Raw genomic sequence first — 27462 nt, 5'->3', positions numbered from 1 at the left:
AGTTATTATATAACTATGGCCTCGTTTAGTGAACAGATATTGCAGTATGAAAAAATGATGGAGGAAAGGCTGAATAGTTCTTTCGAGAATCGGGACCGGTTACAGAACCATTTCGAGAATAGGGACAGAATCAATAGCTCCTTTCAGGACAGAGATCGGCTGGCAAGTTTTGACAATAGAGACAGGATACCCAGTTCTTTTGAGAATAGAGACAGGCTGAATTTTGAGAATCGGGAACGGATACACAGCTCTTTTGAGAATAGGGACCACTGCTTAATAACCTAAATAAATCTCCTCTTTTAAGTGATTTTGTTCAGTCATTTTATTAAAATATTTGCTAGTATGGCTTCGAAACCGATTAATATCCGCAATGAGCTGCCTATATCACGATGTAATAAATAACTAGGTACCTAGGAATAAGGTAAAGCCAACAAGCGAAATATATCTAAGATGGTATTTTTGGGACAGACAAAGGTCGTCAATTTTAATTATGTATTACCCTCCCCCCCCCTGTTGTTGATTTAAGCTAAATTGATCCCGAATGTTTTCTTTATGTAAAAAATATCCCCTTTTGTTTTCTGGTTTTTAAGTATTGGTTGCCCACCAGGATGAACTCTAATAGTTCCTGGGGAGCCGCGGAACAAGAAACAATTGAACAGAAACACAATCTCGGAGATCCTTGGACAGGGGCAGCTTTGCCTCCTGGCGGAGTCAAGGTAAACATCAGAGGAAGCAGCTTATAGTGCCCATAAAAAAAAACGTCGTCATACAATACAAATGACCAATAATAGGCTAGTAAACATTTTACCATGGGTCAATTACAATAAATGCTGGCCTATCATTGGTCATTTGTATTGTATGACGTAATTTTTATTAGGCACAATAAGCTGCTTCACAACAGATTCAATAAAATTGATAATAGGTTGAGGGGAAAGGGGGGGGGGGTGTAATGAAATCATCGCTAGTCACCAGTTTTATTTAAAATTAGAGTTTGGGAATACCTTAATACCTTTTTCACATAGTTAAATTTTCAAATAAACAAAAGAAGATCTGCTGCCTAAATCTTTTTGCCTGTTTTGTCGATATTTTATTTCTTTTTTAAAAAAGTCTTATGCCTAGGCATATTTATGGCTAAAAAAAACTGGTTTTACCTAATCTAATAATTGTACATTTTTATATCCGCGAACGTTTGTATGTCTGAACATGAAAGAAAAGTAATCTTTTTTTTCAATTTAAAAATGGATCAGTGTTTATTGAAATTAATCTTGTCTTGTTTTTTTTGCAGGTAGAAAAGCCAGTAGCAGTGAAAAAGAAACGGAATCTTAAAGAAATGTACAAGAACAATCCTGATCTAACCTGTGAAATCTGCCATAAATCATACAAGGCAGGCGCTTAAGTTTCAAGGCATTAGATTGAAAATAAGTATGATAAAAAGGACTACCTTCAATTACCTCGTACAGGCGGGATTGCAGTCAAGGACCTTATCGACTTGATGTACTGTCCAGGTCCTGGTCCAGCAATCCAGGAGAACTAAGGATGACTGTTACGCACCCTTCTCTGTTCAAACACCCAAGGATATTAGGTTCAGTAACATCCAACAGACAACCAACTCTCTGTGATGCACGACCTTTGTCTGAGAAGTCCTAACTGTGCATGGTAAAAAGGACTAACTAATGTGTTGACAACTAGTGCAGCTTCAATAAGCTTACATTTTTACAGATGAAATAATACCTAGTAAAGTTACAATGAAACAGTATTATCCAAAATTACATATGTTATTCTCATTATCTGAAAACATTTGAGGTGGATTCTAATAAAGTTAGGGTCGCAGCTGCAATGCTGTTTCAACAAAATTGTTTTTGTGAAAAATCCTACAATACCACATAAAAAATCTACAAAAATCAAATAAATCATAATTATTATTAACATAAGATTTTTAAAAAAATTTTGTTGATTTTTATGTGATTTTGGAGAATTTTTCACAAAAATAATTTTGGTGTGGTAGCGATCCAATTTAAAAAAAAAGAATTGACCTATATACACAAACTCATTATAACATAAGAAAATCCTGGCAAAGCTTAAGGAAATTTAAACAATTAAATTGTCTTAATATTCGCAGATTCATCTGAAATGAATCCGTCCATATTGGAATTAACGGATTTTGGATTCTAACTTTAGGTTAAAAAACTGTCCAACTGTCCTCCTTAATTTCAACTCTCGTCCTTTTCAAAAAGTTTGGATAATGGAAAGAAAACGAAATAGTGGGGTTTTTCGTTTTTCACAGTAGCTTTTTTTTCTATTCTTAGCACCTGCCGGTGGCTCTAACCCTGCGGATAATCAATCATTAACATTTACCTAACCTATAATAACCTATCACAAGCTACTGTGAAAACACGACTAAACCCGCTACTTCGTTTCCTCTCCATGATCCAAAAGTTTTGTATTTTGTAATGTAAAACCTTACAACTTAAGTTTTCTTTAAATTACAGCAAAGAAAAATTCTGAACATGCACATGAAAACCCACTCCGGGATAAAGCCATTCAAATGTGATAAATGTGATATGGCTTTTGCTTTTAAGTCAACCCTGACCAACCACTTGCCCATACACAGGAGTGTATATTCTAGCTATTTATCTATATATCTATTATGTAACTATTTAAATATCTAGTAATACTTCTAAAGCTGAAGGTAACTATCTCTATCTAACTAATTGACTAGCTATCTATCATGCATAATATACATAGGGGTGTATATTCTGCTGGTGAGGGGGGGGGGATTACAGATCTATAGTATAGATGTATATACAGATAGCTACCTCCCTCCACTTTTCAATGACCATATTCGTCTGCTACCAAATTTTTTTCTACTACTTAGCTGTGTTAATATAACCCACACCATTGGTTGATTTTCAATGACCCAATTGAGATTCAGCACAAGGACACTGCGATAGGGAAATACAGTTATTTAACCTTTCCCCTGCTGGTGTTTTACTCTAATGGGGGAATAAAAAATATGTAGGAGGGGAAAAAATGAAGAAATATATTATTCATTCCTGAAAATTTTTTTTCCCATCTTCTTGTGGGAAAAAATGAAGAAATACCTAAACAGTAATGCATTTTTTTCCCTCCTTGTGGAGAAAAAACAAGAAAATTATGTGGGAATAAATAAAATAAAGAGTAGGTACTGAAAACAATTTTCTATTTTTTCCATCTCCTTGCAGGAAAAAAAATATGAGGGGGAGGGGATGAAATATTTTACAGGAGGGGAAAAAAACAAATCTTGTGCAGAATATACACCTTTACCCATACACAGTGATGAGAAACCATTCTCATGTGAAATGTGCGACTATGTTTGCAAAAGAAAGAAGGACTTGAACAGACACATGATTAGTCATATCCCCAAGTAAGTTATTTTATTATTTACTAGCGGCTACGCCCCTAGAGGATTCCAGGTGAATTCTACCCTTCCCTTTTTAAATTTTTGTTTTAAATATTTTTTTTTTATGGGGGGGGGGGGTAATTTTTCAAGGGGCAACTTTGGCACCCACCACCAAAATAGTTATAAACCATCCCAGGACCTATGATAACCTAGAAAAAAGAAATTTTGTTACTTAATCATAATTTAATTTGTTCATTGTCATTTCTTTTTAAGATCCTTGAAAATGGTGGCCTAAAAATAGTATGGTTATTATACAATTGTAAATAAGTACATACCTGTTTACTAATGGATTTTTCCTTGTTAATATTAATAAATGTTTTTCTTTTTTTCAGGCAGGAACGCCAGAACCGTCACACGTGTAGTATTTGTGATAAAACTCTAGTCTCTAAAGAGTCATATGACACTCACATGAAAGGCAGGATATAAAAGAATTAGGATTTTGTAATAGGAATTATTACCTACCCATTCGATGAGTTTAACTTTAATGGTGGCATACTCAATAATGCCAGGGTGATATAATAATTGAGTAGCTTCCACGTGAATTGCGGGTCAGCTTGTAATGTAACGTAGAATACATTCAACCGTGCGTGAAGCTTGAGTATCAATCTAAGATTGGACAAAGGATTCTCACTTCCAGTCTGAATTCCAACTTGACAGAATCAGGGCTACAAACAACAATAACCGCACACTTAAAATATTTTTTTTTCAAAATTAGAATTGTTCATATTTTATTTATAGTTCAAAAATGTACCTATTGGTATTATCTTCTTAAGATTTTTTTTAATTTTGAATTTTCAAGGAGGGAGGGAACATTGGGCTGTTTATTATACTAGTTTCCAAGTCTTATAATAACGTTTTCTTATTAGTTGGCTTTACAACTCTGGGGACTTTTATTTGATTTTAAATTGGTTGGTTCATTACTTTGAGTTTCAAAACATTTCAACCACTAATTGTAATTTATAGAAGGGGTAATTTTGTGTATATTTATCATTGGGGATGTACATCAATTTATCGGTCATTGTTTTATCCCTTTAGATCCCTGGTAGGTACTAAACATTATACTTTGTTTGTCGTTTTACCGACTAATTTTAATCTACATAAGGGGTATTTTTGTGTATCATCATTGGGATGTACATTAATTTATCGGCCATTGTCTTATCCATTTAGATCCCTAGAAATTACTTCTGTAAAAATTACCTATACAACATTGTTTGTATGTTAGCGCAATCCAGATTTACATAGTTTTGCCAGTGCAGAATATATCTAATTCTTTTATATTCTGTCTGAAACAGGTGTTCACGGTGAAAACGGTGGAAACAAAGTTGTTTGTGAGATATGTAATGAAGAAGTCAGTGTGCCCCATTATAAAACACATAAAAACAGGCAAGGACATAGAATTAGCTTATACCAACAACGAAATTGATTCGAAAAAAAATCACAAAACCTATACGTGAAATTTAGCTGTCGTTGTGTGTGGGGGCAGCACTTAGTAGAATTGATGACCTTTTTATCTGCCCTCCAAATATCATTTTAGATTTATTTCGCTTGTTGGTTATAACTTGTATTTATTGGAATCTATAATATCTCAAATTAATGACTTTTCCATATGATTTATTTTGGAGACTTTTAATGAATTTTGATTTGTTGGTTCATTAAGTTGAGTGTACAAACTTTTCGACCAGTAATTTTAACCACTTAACTTGGTATCTACGTCTCTTGATGACCACTGCAGGCATCTGAACATCAAACCTTACGCCTGCTCTGAGTGTCCGGAGGCTTTCTTCAAGAAAAGAGATTTGGATGTCCATACCAATATTCATCAAGGCAGGAGCATGATAAATGATTTGTATTAAACTGGTTTATAGATTTATAGATTTATTAAAAACTTTGGGTACTTCAATATAATATTAATTGTTTGGTTTATTTAAGTGTATAAACTTTTCCACTAATAAGTTTAATACCTAATTAGAAGGTGCAATTTTGTTTGTTTATTTTTACAATTACAATTTCTGATTATTTTTATTAAAACAAAATACCTAATTAACACAGAAGTAAAATGCAGAAATAAGAAGTTTTAATTAATCTGGATAACATGAAAAAAGTAGGATCATGGAAAGAAAACGAAGTAGCGGGTTACGTTTTATTTTCCCAGTAGCTTTTGAAAGGTTAGGTTAGGTGTATGTTAATGACCCCCCTCAGTGGCTTAAAATAGGAGAAAAGCTTTTGTGAAAATACGACTAAACCCGCTACTTTGTTTTCTTTCCATGATTCAAAAAGTATGTCATAGTGTGTTTAAAAATAACTGGAAATGGTTCGGCTTCTATGATTCTATGTAATAATTCTTGTTAACTTATAAATTCATTTATTAAAATAATACCTAACAAAAATACAGGAGTTCGATTTTCATGTGAGCAATGCGATAAAACATTTTATGACAAGGAGCACTTAAAGAAACATACGGCCTATGTTCATACAGGTAGAGTTATTTATCGCAGCGTAATATAGACAGCTTTCCGCCGATTTAAAATGTACAATTATTTTTAGTCCCGAGATGCCGAAGGCACGGGCTAAAAAAAACTTGTTTTATTCTTATGATTGTTAATGTTCATTTTAATATTGGTAGAAAACTGGATATAAATCGATGCTAGGCTTAATTTTTCACTATGTCTGAGAAAGTGAGAACTGGTTCTAATGCAATAGATTGATTGATTGATACATAAGGAAAAAGGATAAGAGGATGAATACTCACCCCCTTTTCATGGTAAAATACTACTTCCCCATCTCTAATTTTTTAAAGATAATTTAGCAGACGAAAATCAAAAGCCGCCCAGGGCTTTTTGTATGTCAATCATAAATAATAATGTGAATAAAAAGAAAAGCGATATTTAGCCAACAGCCGTAGGCGGTCAGAATCAGCTGAATGTTTATTATGAAAAAAATTTCCCCCTTTCTAGAAATGAAAGGATTCATCTTTCATGCACAAATTTCTTTAAATGAAAATAAATTCTTTGTAATTTTTAATTAAAACATTAAAACGACAATATCTAAAAGTAAAAAGTAAAAAAAAATATTTTTTTAGATGTTGTTATTTTAGTATTTTTTATATTTAATAACAAAATTTTCTTTTTATTTTTAATATAAATATTATATTCTAATTATTAAAACTTTACATATTAATTTTGTAATCCTCCCATTTGAAAAGTGGTGGAATAGCAATAAAATTTAGCGCGGCAACAGCGCTAATTAGGCCCCTGGGCCCACTGCCTATTCTCGTCTTCTAGTTGCTTTGATTCCTCTCTTTTATTTTTTTCTCTATGAATAGATATTAATCCACTGGATTCGAAGCGATTTTGGTACATTGTAAATGCTGTGGAGGTGATGGGTTCTATTAAGGCTGAAAAGCATAAAGAAAAGTAAGGAGGGAGAGGACAATGAACTTTTATTACACTAGTCACCAAAGTTTTACAATTAACAACTTTGGGTACTTTTACTAAATTAGATTGGTTGCTTTATTAAGTTGAGTGTTCAAACATTTCAACCACTAATTTTAATCTACGGAAGGGGTAATTTTGTATATCATTATTGGGGATGTAATTAATTGGTCATTGTCATATATTAGATCCCTAATAACTTTAAAGATACTTTTGTTGTTGACAGGTCAAAGATATCCCTGCAACTGCTGTGGATTGCTCTTTAGATCTACAGAACGGCTGGATGGCCATGCAAGGCGAGGATTATTTATTTGAATTTGTTGGTGTTGAACTTTATTTAAAACATAACTAAAGACGTTAAAAAAGGTTCATACTGCTGTTATGTCAGATGCGCGACATAAATAGTTAAGAGTATGGGAAATGCCTTGGCCCATGATCAGGTGCAGCTCATTATATTGCACAGTTAGGACTTCTCAGACAAAGGTCGTTCAATCAAAGGGTTGGTTGTCTGTTAATGTTACTTAACATCCAATTATGTTAGTATCCACCAATTATAAGCGGTTGCCCTTGGGTTCTCTAGAAGATTACTGGAAAAGACAATCCCGTCTCAATTAGGTACCTAATAGGGATTTATTTTGAAATATATTTCATATAGCTGAAACATTGATTAACTAAAATAAATAATCCTCGATGCCAGGAATTGTATCCTTGTTGAGAAGCCCTGGGCGTGTGACCAGTGTCCAAGAAAATTCAGCAAAGAATGCAAACTCAAAGGAAAAAAATCTACGAAATTATTAATTTTGATACTATAATCGGGTATGGTACCTTTCGTGACATCGCCTCTTAAGGGGCGTTTCTTTGTATTTTCACAGTAACCTTTCTCCTATTTTTTAGCCCCTGTGGGTGGGTGGGACCATTTATAATTGATATTTAAAACAAGGATGACAACATCCATAAAAGCGAAGCTTAACAATTCTGGCATAGTAACAAAAGCAAGTGTAAAGCAACAGCTACCAAATCGAATCTGTGAAATCTACTATTCTTTTTTAATTTTATCTTAACGGTTTTATGAATCAGAATCACCCGGCTAGAAATAAGTAGGACAATTATAACATTCCATAATTACTATTCTTTCTAAATTGTATCTATTTTTTTTTTAATGCAACCTTCTCGTAATCAACGCGCAAACGGCACTTAGAATCCCAATTTTGTTATGAAACTTGGCATGAATAATCCTTAAAAGGACTCTCCACAGAAAAATCAACTTTGGATTTTTGAAAATCTAACCTGATACTATTATTCTCTGTTCAATTTTAGGCATTTTTTGTTTTTGTGGCATCGCGATCGAAGCCCTTTGAAAATTTTGTCCGCCGCCTATTTGTACTGCCGCTATAACAATATATACTAAACTTTCCTCCACTCAATATATGTTTGCCGCTAAAGAACATTTGCTCCATTGCAACCGGCCGCTCTACGATTTATCCTCTTCCTTGACTGGACAATCCTGCTGCCTCCATTTTGTGTTCGCCTCCGCCAAATATAACCATCTTTTGCCGCAGTTGCCGCATTCATCGCCCTTCTCCGCCGCTACTCCGCTATACATTGCGTACGTGGCTATACACAACACCCCCAGCCTCCATTTAATTTCTGAACAAGGGAGAGGGGAGCATGTATTAAAAAGCGATGAATAGCGGAGTAGCGGCGGAGAAGAGCGATGAATGCGGCAACGGCGGAAAAATAGAAGCTAAAAATCACTAAAGCAGCACAAATTAAATGGCGGGAGGATTCACTTAAAGGAGGTAAAAAATTTCAAAGGGCTTCGATCGCGATGCCACAAAAACAAAAAATGCCTAAAATTGAACAGAGAATAATAATTTCAGGTCAGATTTTCAAAAATCCAAAGTTGATTTTTCTGTGGAGAGTCCTTTTAAGGTCTATTTTCTCTAAAATAAGATAATGTTGGAAAATTAACTACCTAAACTACAGAAAAGCTTTTAAAAAAAGGCATAAAACTTCAAGCGACACACTAAACCAAACCGTAGATTTTTTTCCTTGTAGAACATCTAGCCAACGAGCATGGAGGGGATGACAGCAATTTATTAAAATGTGAAGTCTGCGGTAAAAGAATTGCTAAAAACTGTCAGCTGATCAAACACATGAGAGTGCATACAGGAATTAATCAAAATCGATTTTAAATGGAATTAAATTTATTTTTGGGGATAATGGGCTGTTTATTACTGTATTTAGTCCACAAACTTTTATATTAACGTTTCTTTTTTTTTCATTTGCTTAACAACTTTGGAGACTTTTTGAATGGTTGATTCATTAAGTTAAGTGTTCTAACGTTTCAATCACTAATCTTAATATATAGAAGGGGTAATTTTGTGTATCAACATTAGTATTGTTCATCAATTTATCGGCCATTGTCTTATCCCTTTAGATCCCTAGGAGTTTGGACCACAATGGTTCTTACTAGAGACGTTAAAAGAGTAATAGTTTCAGTAGGGGAAATGCCTTAACCAGTAAACAGTCCCAACTCATTTTCTCCACTGAAAAATATAAAGTATAAGAAGTAATGGGTTCGAATCTCGGCCAAAATTGTGTTATGGTTAAAGATGAAGAACATGCCTAAATTGGAGCGCAGTGACTAAAATGGCTTGTGTCCCAACTATTGAAAGAATAACAATAATGCACACATCTCTTCTGAAACATAAACAGACTTGATGTAATTTACGGAGTAAGCTTAAACCCCAAAATCTTAACTCTGGAAAGGATAAATAAAATAAGTAAAAAATCACAAATAAACAATACAAAAATATATTAACTTGGTGTATTTTAACTATAGCAACTTGGTGTAATAAATCACTGGTTTGAGTCAGGGAGTAAGGGAGGGGACAATGGATCGAATTTTCAATCTTTAGGAGTCTCAGACTTTGGGGACTGGCTTAAAGGGAATGTGCTAGAATTTAGCAGTTTCTGACTTGAGTTTGGGGACTTGCGCAAGAAATGCCGTTACTCACTATGTTAGTTTTGAATATATATAGTTTTGCAGACAGAGAGTAGTTCAAATATAAATACACGGCCACCCTCCCATACTATATTTCACTTCCTTCATCCCCACCTCCTTTTTAAAAGTAGACGAAAAGGGAAATGGAGAAGGGAGGTGGGGGAAATAAACAGGATAAAAAGGGGCAGGAAGGCGTGCGGGTCATATACTTGCCCATCCAGCTACACGCCTGCCTGCCACTTTTTTTCCGTGTTCACATCACTTGCCCCCAAATCTCTTTTCTCTTTCCCTGTCATCTGAAGAGATCCAGGGAGACATTTCTAGTAATTAATTACAGAATGGTTATGTCAGTCTGTAATACTGGTAATCTTATTTTCAAATGATTGCTTTTTTTCTTGGAACTTTTTTCTTTGTTTATGGTTTTCTAGATTTAATCAACAATCACTTTACAATTTCCACCATATTTTCGGGATTATTCTGGTTTTCATGGCCTTTCTTAAAAAACTCTTAAATTGAATTAATTGGCCATTGTCCCCTCCCTTACTCCCTGGGTTCGAGTCCCATCAGTTCTTCCTGGCCTCTCACTCCTTTCCCAGCTTGGTGTATTTCATTAGGTTTCTTGCCAACATGATGTAGATTAACCTAAACAGGTTATAAAGAGGGAGGCCATTTTCTAGTAAATCCCGTAAAGGTGTGTGTTATAAGGCCTAAAAATAGTAGTAGAACGATAAGGTGCTCTATATATTTGTATTCCCTATTGAATAGAACAATAGGGAATTTTTTTTTTTTTTTTTGATAACCGTACCTGGAATATCTTTAAAAAATAAGAAATTTCTATCAAACGCTTTGTTTGGCTCAAACTGACAAAAATTTAAAAAAAATATAATTATAATAATAATGTTTTCTATAGGTACAAGGTAAAGGTTAAGAACAATCTATACCATTAATCAAAGGAAGAAGCCATTCTTTACAGGTTGATTTATTCTAGGTGACAAAAATTAGTTTTATGTTTGTGGAATTTCATGTTTGTTTGCTTTGAAGTAGAAGGTTTCAATGTGCATTGTTTCATTTCAATTTCACTACAGCGAACAACTACATTTTAGAACATTTTTTTCTGTAAATTAAACTTTCATTATCAAAAAACTAACTTGTTTTTCAACTATATTTTGGTCAATCTTTATTATAAAAAAAAATATTCTGGCTTTAAAATAGGATTTGAAACTAAAAATGACATACTACACAACAAGCAAAGAAAGAATATACGACTTAAAGAAACCTTGATGAAAAGAAAAGACAATTTATACATTTAGATTTTCCATATGACCCCATTTTTTATCAAACTTTATAAGGTATTTTTTTAGACATAAACCTTTGTATACTTTTAGTTTTAAAAGAAATAAAGATTATGATATCTAAATAAAAATGAAAGTAAGAAAATTAAACACTATAAAAGCCATTGACATGCAACCTCCACTTTAAATCTCTTACCTTCTTATATAGATTGTATATCTGAATGTTTTCAAAATTGTCTGTATGTAACTTGTTGTGTTGGTTTGTTTCACTAAGTCATTGTATTAATGATTTGTTAAAGTTTCATTTTAATGTTCACTGCTCGTACAACCTGTAAAGAATGGCTTCTTCCTTTGTTTAATGGTATAGATTGTTCTTAACCTTTACCTTGTACCTATAGAAAACATTATTATGATAATTATATTTTTTTTATTTTTGTCAGTTTGAGCCAAACAAAGCGTTTGATAGAAATTTCTTATTTTTTATTCCAGGTATGGTTATCAAAAAAAAAAAAAATTTCCCTATTCTATTCAATAGGGAATACAAATATATAGAGCACCTTATCGTTCTACTAATATTTTTAGGCCTTATAACACACACCTTTACGGGATTTACTAGAAAATGACCTCCCTCTTTATCATATTAATTCTAACAATAAATTGTACATACTGCTGATATGCTGATACATTATAAGGGAAATACCAAGGTCTAACCCATGACCAAGCACAGTTAGGACTTCTGGACAAATGATCAAATGATTAAAGGGTTGTTTGTCTGTTAGATGTTTTCTGATAAATTGACTGTCCAATGCATTGTATACCAATATAACAACTCTGTTTTTGTCATAATATCCTTTTATTTATGTTGCATTCTACTTTACTGATCTTTTAAAGTTTTTATGCCTTTTTGAAAAAAAGATAGGTATTACATTTTTTGAATATGTGTGTCCCTGGCCTTGGGACATCTAAATGATGATCCAAAAAGTTTTCCAGTCCGTCCGTTCTTTTTTTGTACCTAATCATATGTAAACACCTTGCTTTTTTTTCAAAATTGGATTATCTTTTTGTTGTCTTGAAACTTTGTTAGGTACTAAGTACAAAAAAAGTCATTTGATATTATAAACAGAGAGAGAAAGGACAATAGGCTGTTTATTACACGTGACTAATCATAATAATAACGTTTTCAACAACTCTTTTTGATCTACAGAGGGGGTCATCATTGGAGATATACATTAATTCATCGACCATTGTCTTATCCCTTTAAATCACTGTATTTTAAATCAATTTGATTAACACAACAATACAGGCGAGAAGCCATATTGTTGTGATTCCTGTGGCAAATCCTTCACCCACAAGGCCAGCTATATTGGGCACAAGCGGGAGAAGTGTGTCTACGCCGACAAGGACTTTGAAATGGACGTTGAGCCTGGGAAGAAGTTTGACTGTCTGGTTTGTAATATTGATTTTTCAGGTAGGTACCTACTTATTATTTTTGTTGACTAGGTATTGTGTTCCAGAGAGAGAGGGGAAATGGGCTCCTTGTAACACTAGTCCCCAAAGTTTTATAATAACGTTTGTACTACAACCCACTAGTTAGAGATGTAGCAGTGCGGCAGGTGTCCCAGAATGAACAGCTGCCATTAAAACAATCAAAGAAGCTTTCAATACTCGTTTATTCAGGTAGAATACAGCGGTTTTAAACAACCTAAAATAAAATCACAGAATTAGGTTGTTATAAATGAACTACAAATAAAACAATAAAGTATAATACAGAATTAAAATACTAAAATTTGCATTGCTTTGTTAGTTTCTTTTTAAAGTCTTTTTTCGATTTCGGGCTTTTCAGAATAGTGCATTTCATTAAAACAATCCAATGGTTCATTAGTCAAAGAATGTAAAACTTACTTCTCGAATCCAGCTCTTTCCACTTAATAATTTCCAGAACTACAGGCTTATCAGATCATCTCATCAACATAACCAACAGCAAATATCCACAGCAGTAATCAATACAGAACAATTCCACGGCAGTCAAGGACTTAATACTTCAGACCACAAGCCAGATTTGAGGATAAATCCATATGAATCGGTGTTACAGTGGCAGAATTTCAGTCTAAAAACATCAATCATATATTTTATGTTAGAAGGAGCACCATTTATAGAATAATCAAGGGTAACTCTGTGTTTTTAAGCTTTGACTTTGAGGCTTTCTAATTAATTTGAAGGAATTAATATAAAGGTGAGTATTCTGTACCTTAATTTTAGCGAAGGATCTCCTTTTTCGCTATTGGTTCCAAGTTCTTCGTTCCACTTGGTGAATCCTGTAACGAAAAACCATAATTAGGTGATATTTGGATAGGCAGCAATCTACACTATAACTTTGATTCCAAATTTCATTAGGTAGCTATTCAATCAACAACATTTTACCTATGGTTCTTCGTGCTCAAGCTTTCCCTCTGATCCGTCACGAGGGGCACCAACAAACTTCTCCACTAGAGATAAAGAGGGCAGATCCACTCTCAACAGGCTCAGCTAATTCCAGGCCTTAATAATATCAAATTAAGCCCAAACTTTTAATGGACTACAATGCTTTTAAAGTTAACTTGGAGGCCGTTACGGTACTCATTTATTGGTTCTTTACAATTAAATAGGAACAGTGAATTCAATGGAATCATATCTTCAACTTTGGTTTAAATGAAATCTTTGCATATACGGCTTCGCTGGGTGAATGAATTGACTATTTTAATATTTGTTTTACCTTGTATCTCAGCAGAGACAGTTTAATATTACATTTTGAGAACTTTTTCACTCGTTAGCACTTTCTGAACTGGATTAGCCCATATTATTTGATGTAGATATAGGTTTCTTTATCACTTTTTACATATATATATAATACAATTTAACGATAGTTAATTTAACCAATTTTTGCTTAAAAGAAACAAAATAAGTTGTTAAAAACTAATAAAATTGGAAGTAAAAAGCTCAAATTAATTTTATAAATGCTTTGAATTGATTTAAATGTGTATTTTGTACCAAAAAATAACAATTTTCTTTAAACTTTTAGATAGACTATTTTCCCTTGCTTTTATTAAGATGGCTGACGTTAGACTGATACAACGAATATAGAGATTTGAACGCTTGCGCGTCATAGATTAATCACATACATAGATTGGATAATATTTCATATTATTTCTTACAAAATTAAATATTCTTTGCTAAAAATGAATTTGAAAATAAAAATGGCTTTTGCATTAAACAATTACAATTTAATATAAATTTACGTTTTGTAAGTAATTATCATTATTTCCGATACATATTTTTTGCTCTATGGTGAAGAAATAGGTTGCGTGAATTTACTTTAACATATTTTAAATTACTAAACTTTGGCCTTGTTAGGGAAGCCTTCTCTCAGTCTTCGTGGGGTGATTTGACTGGATTCCTTCTAAATATAAAACAACGTTTTCTTATTTGTTGGCCTAACAACTTTGGAGACTTTTTTTAATTAGTTGATTCATAAAGTTTAGTGTCCAAACGTTTAAAATACTAATTTTAATCTTCAGAAGGGTTAATTTTGTTTATTAACAAATCAATGTACATCAATTTAACGGCCATTTTCTTATCCCTTTAGATTCCTGATTGTGTTCTCATGTATAGGAAATGATAAGATACAAGCATAGAAAAGTTTTTTTTTTACATTTTTACACCAATGAGAAATTTTTAAAAAACCTAATGATCATCGTTTTATGACTGTCACAAAGATCTCCAAAACAGCAGTCACCATATAACTTTTATATTCAAAATTTTAAAAAATTAGTTGGATCATAGAAAGAAAACGAAGTAGCGGGTTTCATCGTATTTTCACAGTTGCTTTTCACCTATTTCTAGCCCCTGCGGGAGGCTCTAACCCTTCATGGCAATTTCCTAACTCTAAATTCATTAACAATAACCTTACCTATAATAACCTATCAAAACCTACTGTGAAATTATGAAGAAACCCGCTACTTCGTTTTCTTTTCATTATCCAATAAGTCTAAGTTATTAGTGTTTAAAAATGTTATAAGTAACAATTATTTTTTGAAAATCTTAAATACCATTTGTTTTAGGCAAATATGAACACGATGTGCACATGAAAAACGTTCACAAGGATGAGAAACGATTTGTGTGTGAGGAGTGCAACAAATGTTTTGGAAGCCGGCAACATCTCTACAGACACAAATTCACCCACAGCACCGAGCGGCCGCATTCGTGTACATTTTGTGCCAAGGCATTCCGCACAAAGTATCACTTAGACAGACACTTGGTGTGTCATTCGGGGGTGAAGCCGTTTGTTTGTGACGTGTGTGAACAGGCTTTTTCAAGAAAAGATCGGCTGAATAGACACATTAAGCAGGTGCACTCGGACGAGCCGAAAGGACCGCTGGAAAAGATATTTGCATGTGAATTATGCGAATCAGCGTTTGCGCGAAAGGAGGGCTTGAAGAAACATGTTAAGAATGTACATGGCAAGAAGAAGTCTAAAAAATCTAAATCTAGGGATGTGTGTTTTAACATTACGAATGCGTTTGATATAATCAATCAGATCGATTCAAATATCATAATAAAATAAAAATCACCATTCAAATACTTCCAAGTTTTTAGATGATTTTATTTTAAAGAAAACGTCAGCTTTTTTGTTTAAATTGGCAATGGTTATATTATTTTTTTTATCTCAATCAACCCCGTTACTGTTAGTCTTAGGTACAAATGCTTGTTGAAATGATTACTAAGATCAATACCTAATGCAAGTTAAAATGTATGGGTCATGGAAAGAAAACGAAGTTGTGGGTTTCATCGTATTTTCACTGTAGCTTTTGAAAGGTTATTTAAGGTTAAGTTAGGTTAAGTAAATGTTAATAATTGCCTTGCATGGTTAGAAAATATGCCCCGCAGGATAAAAGCTACTGTGAAAATTAGACGAAACCCGCAACTTCGTTTTCTTTCCATGATCCAAATGTATTCCTTAGTACTATTTTCTGGCCCTGTCTTGGCTGTTTTTCATTGATTATGTTCTTAGCTAAGTAGTAACAGCCTTTTCCATCCACAGAGGTTTATGTTTTATAATCTGTTAATATAAAAGTAACAGGAAATTTCTCTGTGTAGTTAAAGATCTCGCTAACCACTAGCCCTATATAGTTCTCCTTTGCAGCACAGTTTCTTATAGATCAAGGGAAAGTTAATAACTACTTTTGGGGAGTTTGGAGGAGGGTACCTTGACAAAAATGCTTACTTTAAAACAATAGGCATTGAACCAAGGCATCTTTCAAATCACCAGGGAGGGAGGGGACATTGGGATGTTTATTACACTATTCCCCAAAGTTTTATAATAAAATTTTCTCATTTGTTAGATTAATTACTTTGAGAACTATTAATTCATTTATTATAATCTTCAGAAGGGACTACTTTGTTGAACACCATTGGGTATGTACATCAATTTATCGACCATAGTCTTATCCCTTCAGATCCCTGCATTGAACCAAGGCATCTTTTAAAACACACAAAAATTTCTCTAGTTCAATTCTCGACAGTGGGGAGCCCGAATTTAAACCTGAAAAACGAAAACTACGACCAGTGAAGAAAAGTCCGCGCATTAAGAAAGAGGAGTACTATGACGACGAGGAGGCAACTATGGAGGACGATTATGAAAACAATATTGTAGAATATTCTTGCAACGTGTGTGGGGATTCTTTCTACGCTATGGAAGCACTCATGTATCACAGGTAAATAGTAGGGTTTGGCCGGATATCCGGTCGGATACTGGATATGTAAACTATCTGGACCGGGTAACCAGCTAATTTATAATGCCGGATATCCGGCCGGGATTTCGACAATTTGCCGGGTATCCAGCCAAATAAGTATCCGGCCCAATCCTAGTAAATAGACATATTATATCTAGATGGTCCATTTGACCCCAAAATTCGTCAAACATAAAAAGAGATTCCATAGCAGACAAACTACACCTTTGTTTAATTTTTGCAAGTTATATAAGGAACAAAATTTTTTTGAGTATATAATTTCTAGAAAGCTAACAATATTCTAATATAAGGTATTCAACTATTATTGGTTATACCTGTTATGTGCTTCATGCTAAACTTTGGGAAAAAAATTACAAAATTTAATTTTCCCATGAAAAGCTATATCTTAAGAAATTCGACTATTTGCAGCAGACTTATTATGCCAAAGAAATGAAAAAAATAATCTCTTTTCTATATAAATCTGTAGGGTAAAGCGGGGCGATCTCGGTATTGGGGCAAAGACTTTATTTTTTTACACACCTTCATTAAATGACATTTTTCTCCATGTTCTAATCGACTGACAGAAAAAAACATAAAATCAAATTTGTTCCTTATTAAATTGCCTACAAAAAAATATAAAATGAAATTTTAGGGTACTTATTGGGTCTCAAAGTCGTACAACAAAAAAAATTTTTTCGATTTTTTTGCTTCGGTCGGAAAAACGGTAAGTTGAACAAAAATTGGTAAGAGCTAGAGCTTAAACGTCTGTAGGGGACTTATTAAAAATCTAATGGGCTATCCATTTCCGTTTAAAACTTTAAAAAAGCTTGTATAGTTTTTTCTCAAATCGACTTTTTATGAGGCGGGGCGAACTCTGTTTTTTCACTTTTTATACTGTTTCAATTTTTTTATAAAAAAGTGAAATTTTCGAGAAAAAAAGTCAAATTTCTGGTACTTTGAAATTTTTTTATTTTTTTTTGTAGAAAAAATTGTCCAATCTTCATAAATTCTTTTGTGAATGCTCTTTATTACATTTAGCAACTTTAACCTTTAGGGTATGCTGTAATTAAATCAATATGTCATAGGTTTTTTGAAGCTGGAAAATCGACTACAGATTTTGCCAAACTTCTCTTTTTTTTCAACTTGAATATTTCAAGGCGGGGCGAAGTCTGTGCCGTTTTTTGGATCAATTTTGACAAACTTCCCAAAGTCCTAGGTTTACGTCCTTTTAGGACCTGATCGACTTTTCAGAGATCTTTCTACTGGTCTTGGTCCCATTTTTAAAAAAATAATTTTTACGATTTGCAGGTTAAAAAAAACGAAAAAACACAGAGTTCGCCCCGCTTTACCCTACACAATTTCAACCAATGTCATGTCTGGAATTTACCTTCACTGTTAGATTCTACGTTGGCTGCATCTACGCTGCGAATCTACCACCAACAACATCGGTGCCAAGAGCCAACACCTACAACAGGGAACTATGCCCTGTTTCCAAAGTATCACCGTCATCCACTACCAGCACCAGAGGCCCAGGTCTTTCAGTAAAATCGACAATGAAGTTCTACACTCAGCTCCATCTTTTTAATTAGTTTGACAAAGGATCAACCCCTTTCCAGCCTGTTTGATCCGGCTATTACTGATCAAGGCTGGCATTGAGCAAAATCCAGGTCCTACCTGGATCTGTCCAGTGTGCAGCAAACAAATTTCTGAACACAGACCATCCGAAGAATGCACCAAATGTAATCTCTGGCTCCATGTGAAATGCTCTAAACTTAAAAACGCAAATGCACGAAAAAAGCTACCTAACTGGATTGGACCCTGCTGCCCCCCACCCCCCGTTACCCTTTCTTCCCCCCCTCCCCCTTCATCAAACCCTCCACCTTCCCCCCCTCCCCCCCGCCTCCACTCTATACCAACACCTCAACTTCCATACAACAAACTAAACATCCTACAGCATAACATCAATGGTTTATCCAGCAAAGTAGATCAACTACTATACTTTATAAGGAAACATAAAGTACACATTGCAGCAATACAAGAAACAAAATTTACCATCAACACAAAACCCGCTGATATTAAAGACTACACACTTGTTAGGAAAGATCGCCAAACCAACAAAGGAGGAGGACTCGCCTTCCTTATCCACAGATCCATCCAATTCCAGACTGAAATAACATCTCCAGCACTCGTCAACGATCAACATATTAAAATCCTGACAATAACCATCCCAGGTAGAATGGATGCATTACAAATCAGTAATGTATACATTACCCCAATCAGCAGCTGCCAACAAGATTATGTTCCAGACATTACCAGCATCTTTGAACAGGCCACCCCAAACTCTTTAATCTTAGGTGACTTTAATGGCCACCATTCTTTATGGTATAGTGAATCTACTGAAAACATTAGAGGTAGACAAATTGCAGATCTCATTGGCGACATCCCTTTTGGTATCTTGAATGAAGACACTCCTACTCGAGTCACAGCCAATAGCTCATCATCACCAGATATATCAATGGCATCATCCAACTTACTACCTACCTGTGACTAGAAAGTTTTACCTGCTTTAAATTCTGACCATCTACCAATTATTATCTCTCTAAACACAACAACACAGAGAGTAAAAGCAGAAAACAAAACATTTATCAACGTATCCAAGGCCAACTGGGAGGGCTTTACTGACTTCACAGAAGAAATCTTTGCAAGGATTCCACATAACAACGACGTACACAAGTCTGAAAAATCATTTAGAAACATCCTAAATAAAGCTGCAAACAAATTCATACCAGCTGGCAGGTTACCCAATGTCATCCATGAGGTTCCCACTGAGGCAGCCAGGCTTATAGATGAACGAGATGGCCTCAGAGCCAACAATCCTGCAGACCCTAGAATACCTGACCTAAACAAAGAGATAAATAATAAAATCAATGAACATCAGAAAACAAAGTGGAAGGAACATCTCAATACCTGTGATCCCGGCTCAAAAAAGCTCTGGAATACGATCAAGTCTCTGTCAGGCAAGCCAAACCAGCCAGATAATCAGGCCATTTATTTTGGCGACAAACCTTTCTGTGACAGAAAAAAGCTCGCAAACAATTTCAACAGCCAATACACACCAGGACCAACATCTAAACCAACAAAGCAATTTAGACGAACACTGCGCAACCTTCAAAAATCTACCAAGGACCAGAAAATAATCATCACCACCCAGCAAACATCCGAAGCCATCAAGAAATGTAAAGCCTCGAAGGCTTTAGGTCCAGACAACATTTCACCACTGATGCTTAAACATCTCGGCCCACATGGTATAAGGTATTTGACCAATATCTTTAACAACTGTGTTTCCAAAGCCATAATACCATCACTCTGGAAGACCGCGCGCATCATACCCTTACTCAAGCCAGGCAAGCCATCAGACCAAGGCAAGAGCTACAGACCAATATCTCTTCTGTCCCCAGCCGCCAAAATTCTGAAAAGCATTCTTCTCCCCCAGATTACTGAATCCATACCTTTCGCCCCCCATCAACATGGATTCAGAAAAGGACATTCTACCACAACTGCACTTCAAGAGATTAAAACATACATCGAAAAAGGTCTCAATAAACCAAGGCCAGTTGAGAGAACTATATCTGTTGCTATTGACCTTACCCAAGCATTTGATACTGTCAACCACGAGATTCTGCTGAACGACATCTATGAACTTAACCTGAACCACCACCTTAAAAGATTCTTGGCTGCCTACCTCCGAGGCAGACAGACTTTTGTTGAATTTCGTGGCCGCAGATCCAGGTACAGGAAAATGAGACAGGGTGTACCACAAGGAGGGGTCCTTTCACCTGTTTTATTCAACCTATAACCAAGATGCCTAATCCATCAGGTAACATTAAATTAGTCACGTACGCTGATGATTCAAATGTCCTCAATTCTGGTGTACACCTGGAACCTGTCTGCTCAGAGATTAATGCTTATTTAAACACCTTAGATAATTGGTCCAAAGAAAGGAATTTGTTTATCTCCCCAGCTAAGTCAACAGCCACAGTCTTCAGCACATGGTCTAATGAATGCAGTGAACAGCTAAACATTTCCATCAACGGCACCCCTGTTCCCACTGTCAAACACCAAAAATTTCTAGGTGTAACCTTCGACAATTTGTTGACATTCAAACACCATGCTACCGATATTAAATCCAGAGTTAAATCTCGCAATAACATCTTAAAATCACTTTCTGGCACCACCTGGGGTATGGAAAAAGAAACTATTCTTACTACATACAAGGCAATAGGACAATCAGTAATTAATTACTGTAGCCCTATCTGGACCCCCAACCTGGCAGACGTTAACTGGAAACATCTCCAAGTAGCACAGAGTGAAGCATTAAGAGTAGCACTTGGCTGTGTTAATAAAACGCCCATCGATCACTTTAACACAGAATGCAAAATCATGAAAGTCAAGGACCACTCTGAAATGCTGTCTAGACAATTCCTCCTTGCCACTCAAAAAGATGACCACCCTAATCATGTTAACCTTCACGTCCCTCCACCTCGCCGTATCACTAAGCAAACCCTCCAAACTAGATTTGGAAATGAGATCAGAGACATGATTCCAGAAAGTGGTGTAAACAGTCAAAATTATAAACCACTACTTAAACAAATCCATACTGAGTGTGTAAGAAAATCCATCAACAACCTTACAGTCAATAAAGTTCTAGACGCCCCTCCCCCCCCTGTTAACGAGGCTGAAAGAGACTTTCCCAGACAAACAAGAAGTATCCTATGTCAACTAAGATCCGGATATTCTTCTATGCTCAACTCGTACCTGTCAGCAATTACAGAGAATACTATACAGATAGAAGACAAATGTCCCAAATGTAACCAACCATCACATACAACCAACCATCTCTTCAATTGTCCTGCTGACCCAACCAACTTAACTGCTGAATCACTATGGAACGACCCTCTGGCTGCTGCGACATTCCTTGGCCTAGATACAGGCCAACCCTTCGATGATCATGGATAGACGGGCGATACATTTGGCTACAACAACAACAACCTTCACTGTTCTCTTATTGGCTGATATAGAGAGTATATCTGAATATTAATTATCAACAGATCTATATTATAATTCAAGTTGTATATACAGACAACTACCTCCTTTATTTTTTCAATGACCTTTTTTGTCTGCTTCTAAGTTATTTTATGCTACTTGGCTGTGTTTATAAAAGCAACACCATTGGTTGACTCTCAATGATCCAATAGAAAGGTTGCACAAGGTTGTTGTTATGGGAAGATACAGTTAGTTAACCCTTTCTCTATCTAGTGTTTTACTCTAATGTCTATTATCACAGGGAATATGCGTGTGCTAAGAATGTTATTGGTGAAATCCGAGTGAACGGTGTGGTGGTGGATAAAATCAAGGCCGAGGTGGCAGAGCCGCTAGAGGAGTATTGTTGTAACATCTGCCAGAAGCCGTTTCCAGACCCCAACGATCCAGGAATGTTGATTAGGAATTTTATTGGGGGCGGGTTGGATATACCACCATCTTTGGTCTAAAAACAATATATAGTTTATTGTAGACATGAAAAATTGTTGCATATAATGAAAAACAAACAGTATGCAAGTTACTTATATATTCATTAGATAAGCAGTTCTTTTTTCCAATAATTGAAGTTTATTTTTTTGATTTTTCTCAAAAGATTCCTTTTTTTACAGCTTATTGAAAAAAAATTTATGTTTTAGAACGTTACAAGACTTGGTATTGAACTACTATTATTTTTTTGTAAGTTTCTTTTTTCCCTTAAATACTAAGCATGCTTCAATTATCAAGTCTATTTTAAAACAGGGATCTAAAGGGATAAGACAATGGCCAATAAATTGATGTACATCCTCCATGATGACAAACTAAATTACTCCTAGTGTAGATTAAAATTACTGGTTGAAACTTTTGAATACTCAACATAATAAACCAACTAATCAAAATTCAATAAAAGTCTCCAAAGTTGTTAAGCCAACAAATAAGAAAACGTGTAAAAAACAGCCCATTTTCCCCTTTCTCTTTGATTTTAAAATCCTAATTCTCATCTCCCCATAGAATCTCATATGCGAGCTTGTATCAAGAAGGAGAAGCATGAGGAAAAGTTTCAAGTCTCCAAATTTGAAAATGACGATTCCTGTGATATACGCATCACAACAAGTACAGATGTCATGACTCTAGATGCGTACAAACAGGGATGAACAGTAATAAAATGCTCATTTCTCGAAATCGTACGCAGTCATACGCAATGTTGGAAGGGTGATGCTAATTTCAGATATAAGATTTCGCGATTTCAGAAAAATTTATCTCTATATAATAGCGAATTAGATAATCTTGCATCGTTCTTGAGTCACCCTTCCAACATTGCGTATGACCACGTACGACTACCGAGAAACTACATTATATTACTGTCCATCATATACAGGGCACAGCAGTTATCAAACAAGAAAAGCAGGATATGGAGAATAGTTTAGGACAGGAACCTGCAGAAAATGAGAAAAGTTTTGACAAAGAAGAGGTTGAGCTGAAACTTCAGAAGCTGGGTGTTGAAATTAAAGTACAGAAAGTTGATGATGAATTAAAGGTAAGTTTCTCAGGGGTGTATATTTTCAGGGAGAATGTTTTGATTCTCTATGAAGACAAGAACTCAGGGATATAAAAGGATAAGACAATAGCTGCTAAATTGAAGTATTTCCCAATGATGTTACATACACAAAATTACCTATTCTGTAGATTACAATTAGTGGTTGAAACGTTTGGAAACTAAAGTTAATAAACCAACCAATCAAAATTCATTAAAAGTCTCCAAAGTAGTTAACGGGCTAAGCCAACTAATTCTGTATTTTAATTCTATAGGAAGACTAGAACTACAATATTATTCATCTTCCTTACCAATAGCCTAATCCACAGAAACATTAATTTTCAACGGTATAACTAGGGATCTTAGGGGATAAGACAATGGACAATAAATTGGTATATATCCCCAAACATAAAATCATTATTTACACTTCTGTAGACTATTGATAAAAAGTTTGGAAACATCCATCTAAATTCAATAAATGTTTTTGAGTTAATGAATAAAATAACGAGGTTATGAAACTTTGGGTACCAGTGTAATTTACTTGTAACTTAAATTTGATACCTAATTTCAGGTTAAATGCGACAGTTGGTGAACTAAATCACATACACACACAAACACACATACACACATATATACCTTTAGCTTGATACTTAATTTCAGGTTAAATGCGACAGTTGTGGAACCAAATTGGTACCCAAAAATATAAACTTTGGGTACCAATTTACAATAGCTACACACACACCTCTTTAACTTGATACTTAATTTCAGGTTAAATGTGAGAGTTGTGGAACTAAATTTCTGAATGATAAACATTTAAATTTTCATCTCAAGTATAATGCCGTTTGTCAGGTAAATAGTTGTTAATCACGCATCGTATTATAAACAACTTTCCGCGGATATGAAAATATATACAATTATAAGATTAAAACTAGTTCTGTTGGCCCTGAGATGACGATATATTTTTATATTCGTAGAAAATTTGGATATAATACGATACATTACATGATTTTTCGGTATGGCTGAGAACTGGTTATAATCCACCGGATATTAATCGGTTTCTAAGCTATACTGGAAAAAGATTGTCATTGTCGTCTTTGCTATGAGCGCAGACGTCAATTTAGGTTGCTAATACAGTCCTCAGATATTAATCAATGTGTTCCTCCTAAGTCAGTGTATGGGGTTATATAATATTTATAATAGCCAGCTAGAAAAAACTTTTTATCAGGGTATGCAAGTCTCTCTTACAATATCCATGTATATTATATCCATTTATTTGGATCTTGGACAAAATAGCCTCGGAAAAAATAGCCTCAGGACAAAATAGCGTCTAGGACAAAATAGCCTTAAGACATTTACTTAAGAAAAATAGCCTCAACTGTTACTACATAGGTGGTTTAGGATTTCGTGGATTTTACAAAAAAGTGTTTGGTAGATTTTTTAGTTTAATAATTTTATTTATTTTTACCTAGGTATCATGTACGAGCTGCGGAACCAAATTTAAAAACAAGAAGCATTTGAATTTCCATTTAAAGTACAATGCTGTATGTTTGTCTCCACATAAGATGAAACAAGAAAATTCAGAAGGAAATAAAGATGACGAAAAAAATACACCAAATGAAGAGGAAAGTATTTCTGAAGATGAAAATCCGTTAGATGTTGGAGAAAAAGAACATGCCGAAATGACAAGCGAAGATGCTTAACGTCATTTTCTATAATAATATGTTGTAGTAAAAATTTAAAACAAGGATGACAACAATAATAAAAGCGAAGCTCTCAGACGTTAGGACAGATGATTATTAACACTTGTAGAGTGTCAGAACTTGATAAGCAGAAAATTGATATTAAAGTCTAAATAAAATTTTGTCTATAAAGGTGATTCAAAATATTGTACCTTGTTGTTCTTGGAATCAATATTCAAAAAGTCAAATGAATAGGATAAAGATATACAAAATAGTCGTACCTATTTGTTATAGCAATCATCATTCATCATGCAAATTTTGAAATCAATAGGATAATTTTAAAATGTTAAAATTAACGAAAAAGGCTAACCGTTACGGACGAATGGACCGACCCTTATTATAGTAAAGCTTCAAATTTAACAGTATACCTAATAATAAATCTTGCATTAATTTTTTTTTCCGGGACAAGGGACATAGAACCTAAAAAAACAAATCTGATTCAAATTTACATTTTTGTATATTTAGTCTCATTAAACTTCAGTAACAACAAAAACCGGCATGAAAATATTAGTTCTGTTTCAATGTTTTATACAGTATGTAAATAATTAAAGGTTGACGTGAAAAATTTAATTTTCTTCGGATGTCAAACACCCATATCGCTGTATTTATTAAATGATTACGGGTAAGAAAATGCTGTTTAACAAAGTCGTACGCGGTCATACGCAATATTTGAAAGGTGACGCAAATTTCATTTATCAATTTTCGCGGTAAAATATTATTTAATTTACATATTTTCTCTAAAAGATAAAAGCGATGCATGCAAGATTTTTTTAATTTGCTAGCATGTAAAGATGCATTTCATTTTCTCAAACCGCGTAAACTGAGATCTGAAATTTGCGTCACCCTTCCAATATTGCGCATGACCCCGTACAACTTTTAGAAACGGTATTTTCTTGCCCATCATCTTATTAAATTAATTGTAAAGTGTTTGACTCATATACATACACATTATCTTTTATCATGCTTAAATATTGTTTAACCTGTTTTTAAAATTTCTTATTCCCAGTTTAGTTGTTACCTATGTGTGTAATGTATATTTATGTAATCTTATGGATCTTAAGCAGGGTTTCGGATCCGGATCCGGATCCGCAAAAAATCAATGCGGATCCGAAACCCTGATCTTAAGGGATAAGACAATGGACGATAAAATTAGGTCCATCCCCTATTATTATAAACAAAATTATACCTTTTTCTGTAGATCAAAATTTTTGGTGGAAAATTAAGAAACTGTCAGTTTGTACAACCCAATAAAGATTTAATAAAAGTCCACTAAGTTAAACAAATGAAATAATGAGAAAACTTTGGGGACCAGTAAATATTTTTGTAGTCTAATGTCCCGCCCCTTGTTGGAAATACATTTTAGTCATCAGTGTAAAGTGTAATGCGGCCACTTGTTGTTAAAATAATTGCTGCTATGTAAGGCAAATTAATAAATAGTTATAAACCTTCCCAGGACCTATAAGAAGCTATCTTGTAAAGAAAAAACAAAATCGGTTCAGTGGTTAGCAAGATCCTACGGTACAGACAAAAAATCTTACTACTTTATTTATGTAGAGACTTAGTTTTAGCACGTGTAATTTAGTTAAAGAAAGCTTTTTATCAAATATTACCTTTTTTTCTGAAAATAACCTGTTTTTCAAATTCTCATTAAATTCTAGATATATATATTATATTGTCACTATGTAATTGTAATATAAGTGTTTTATGTAAAAAAAAAAACTAGGTAAGCTTTTTTAAAAATTTAAGTAAATAGTTAAATTAATAAATATTACCTAATTAATCTATGTATAAAATGTAGAATTTGTATAATTGTAAAAATCCGTAATAAAATAGTGATAATACAATGTTTTTATTTTGCTTGAATTTTTGTAATCGAAGTTATCTATATTTAGGTTAACTCGTGACCGTGGCTCAACACGTAGCGCATCCGCTCGTCGTCGGGGATGTTAATATCCTTGAGTGTTAGACAAGAACGTCCAAGCTTTTTTATTTAGGGGAGGGGGTGTTCACCCCGTTATCCCCCCACCCCTTGGACGTACCTGATGTTAGAGTATCGCATACCATTACAAACATATGATGGCTCTGGATTTTTTGATGATAACTAAAAAATCGAAGGTGAATTTCACCCTTACGAGTTAAGGACGGCGTCCAAGCTTTTTTATTTGGGGGGGGGGGGGTA

The 27462-nt window shown here is 34.3% G+C and overlaps 1 protein-coding gene and 1 long non-coding RNA gene across 2 annotated transcripts; one reads left to right on the top strand and one right to left on the bottom strand.

The window, feature by feature from the left end:
* Positions 1-27121, top strand: LOC145334881 (uncharacterized). Its single transcript, XM_080180494.1, has 20 exons — positions 1-264; positions 609-716; positions 1286-1384; positions 2490-2611; positions 3314-3403; positions 3772-3854; positions 4732-4822; positions 5172-5263; positions 5832-5915; positions 7097-7166; positions 7568-7644; positions 8929-9043; positions 12474-12637; positions 15267-15696; positions 16713-16919; positions 22279-22424; positions 23022-23160; positions 23391-23547; positions 24313-24393; positions 25014-27121. Exons 1-20 carry the CDS (start codon positions 16-18, stop codon positions 25242-25244), a joined length of 2835 nt encoding a protein of 944 aa, XP_080036620.1. The 5' UTR covers positions 1-15; the 3' UTR covers positions 25245-27121.
* On the bottom strand, positions 12822-14003 carry LOC145303911 (uncharacterized). Its single transcript, XR_013873862.1, has 5 exons — positions 13922-14003; positions 13591-13707; positions 13418-13484; positions 13072-13276; positions 12822-12871 (listed from the first exon to the last, which is right to left on the bottom strand). It is a non-coding gene; the product is annotated as an uncharacterized LOC145303911 (long non-coding RNA).
* Positions 27122-27462: the final 341 nt, after the last annotated feature.

The sequence above is a fragment of the Acartia tonsa genome, chromosome 13 (genome assembly GCF_053477335.1).
Source record: "Acartia tonsa isolate MP-2025a chromosome 13, ASM5347733v1, whole genome shotgun sequence".
NCBI lineage: Eukaryota > Metazoa > Arthropoda > Copepoda > Calanoida > Acartiidae > Acartia > Acartia tonsa.
The sequence above is the reverse complement of the archived record's forward strand: the minus strand, read 5'-3'. Positions and strand labels throughout refer to the sequence as shown.

Excerpts from the sequence above, each read along its gene's own strand:
- LOC145334881 (XM_080180494.1), top strand. The coding sequence starts at position 16 with ATGGCCTCGTTTAGTGAACAGATATTGCAGTATGAAAAAATGATGGAG. Across the intron at positions 4,823-5,171 it reads TATAAAACACATAAAAACAG|GCATCTGAACATCAAACCTT; the intron begins GCAAGGACATAG and ends TGACCACTGCAG. Across the intron at positions 5,264-5,831 it reads CCATACCAATATTCATCAAG|GAGTTCGATTTTCATGTGAG; the intron begins GCAGGAGCATGA and ends ACAAAAATACAG.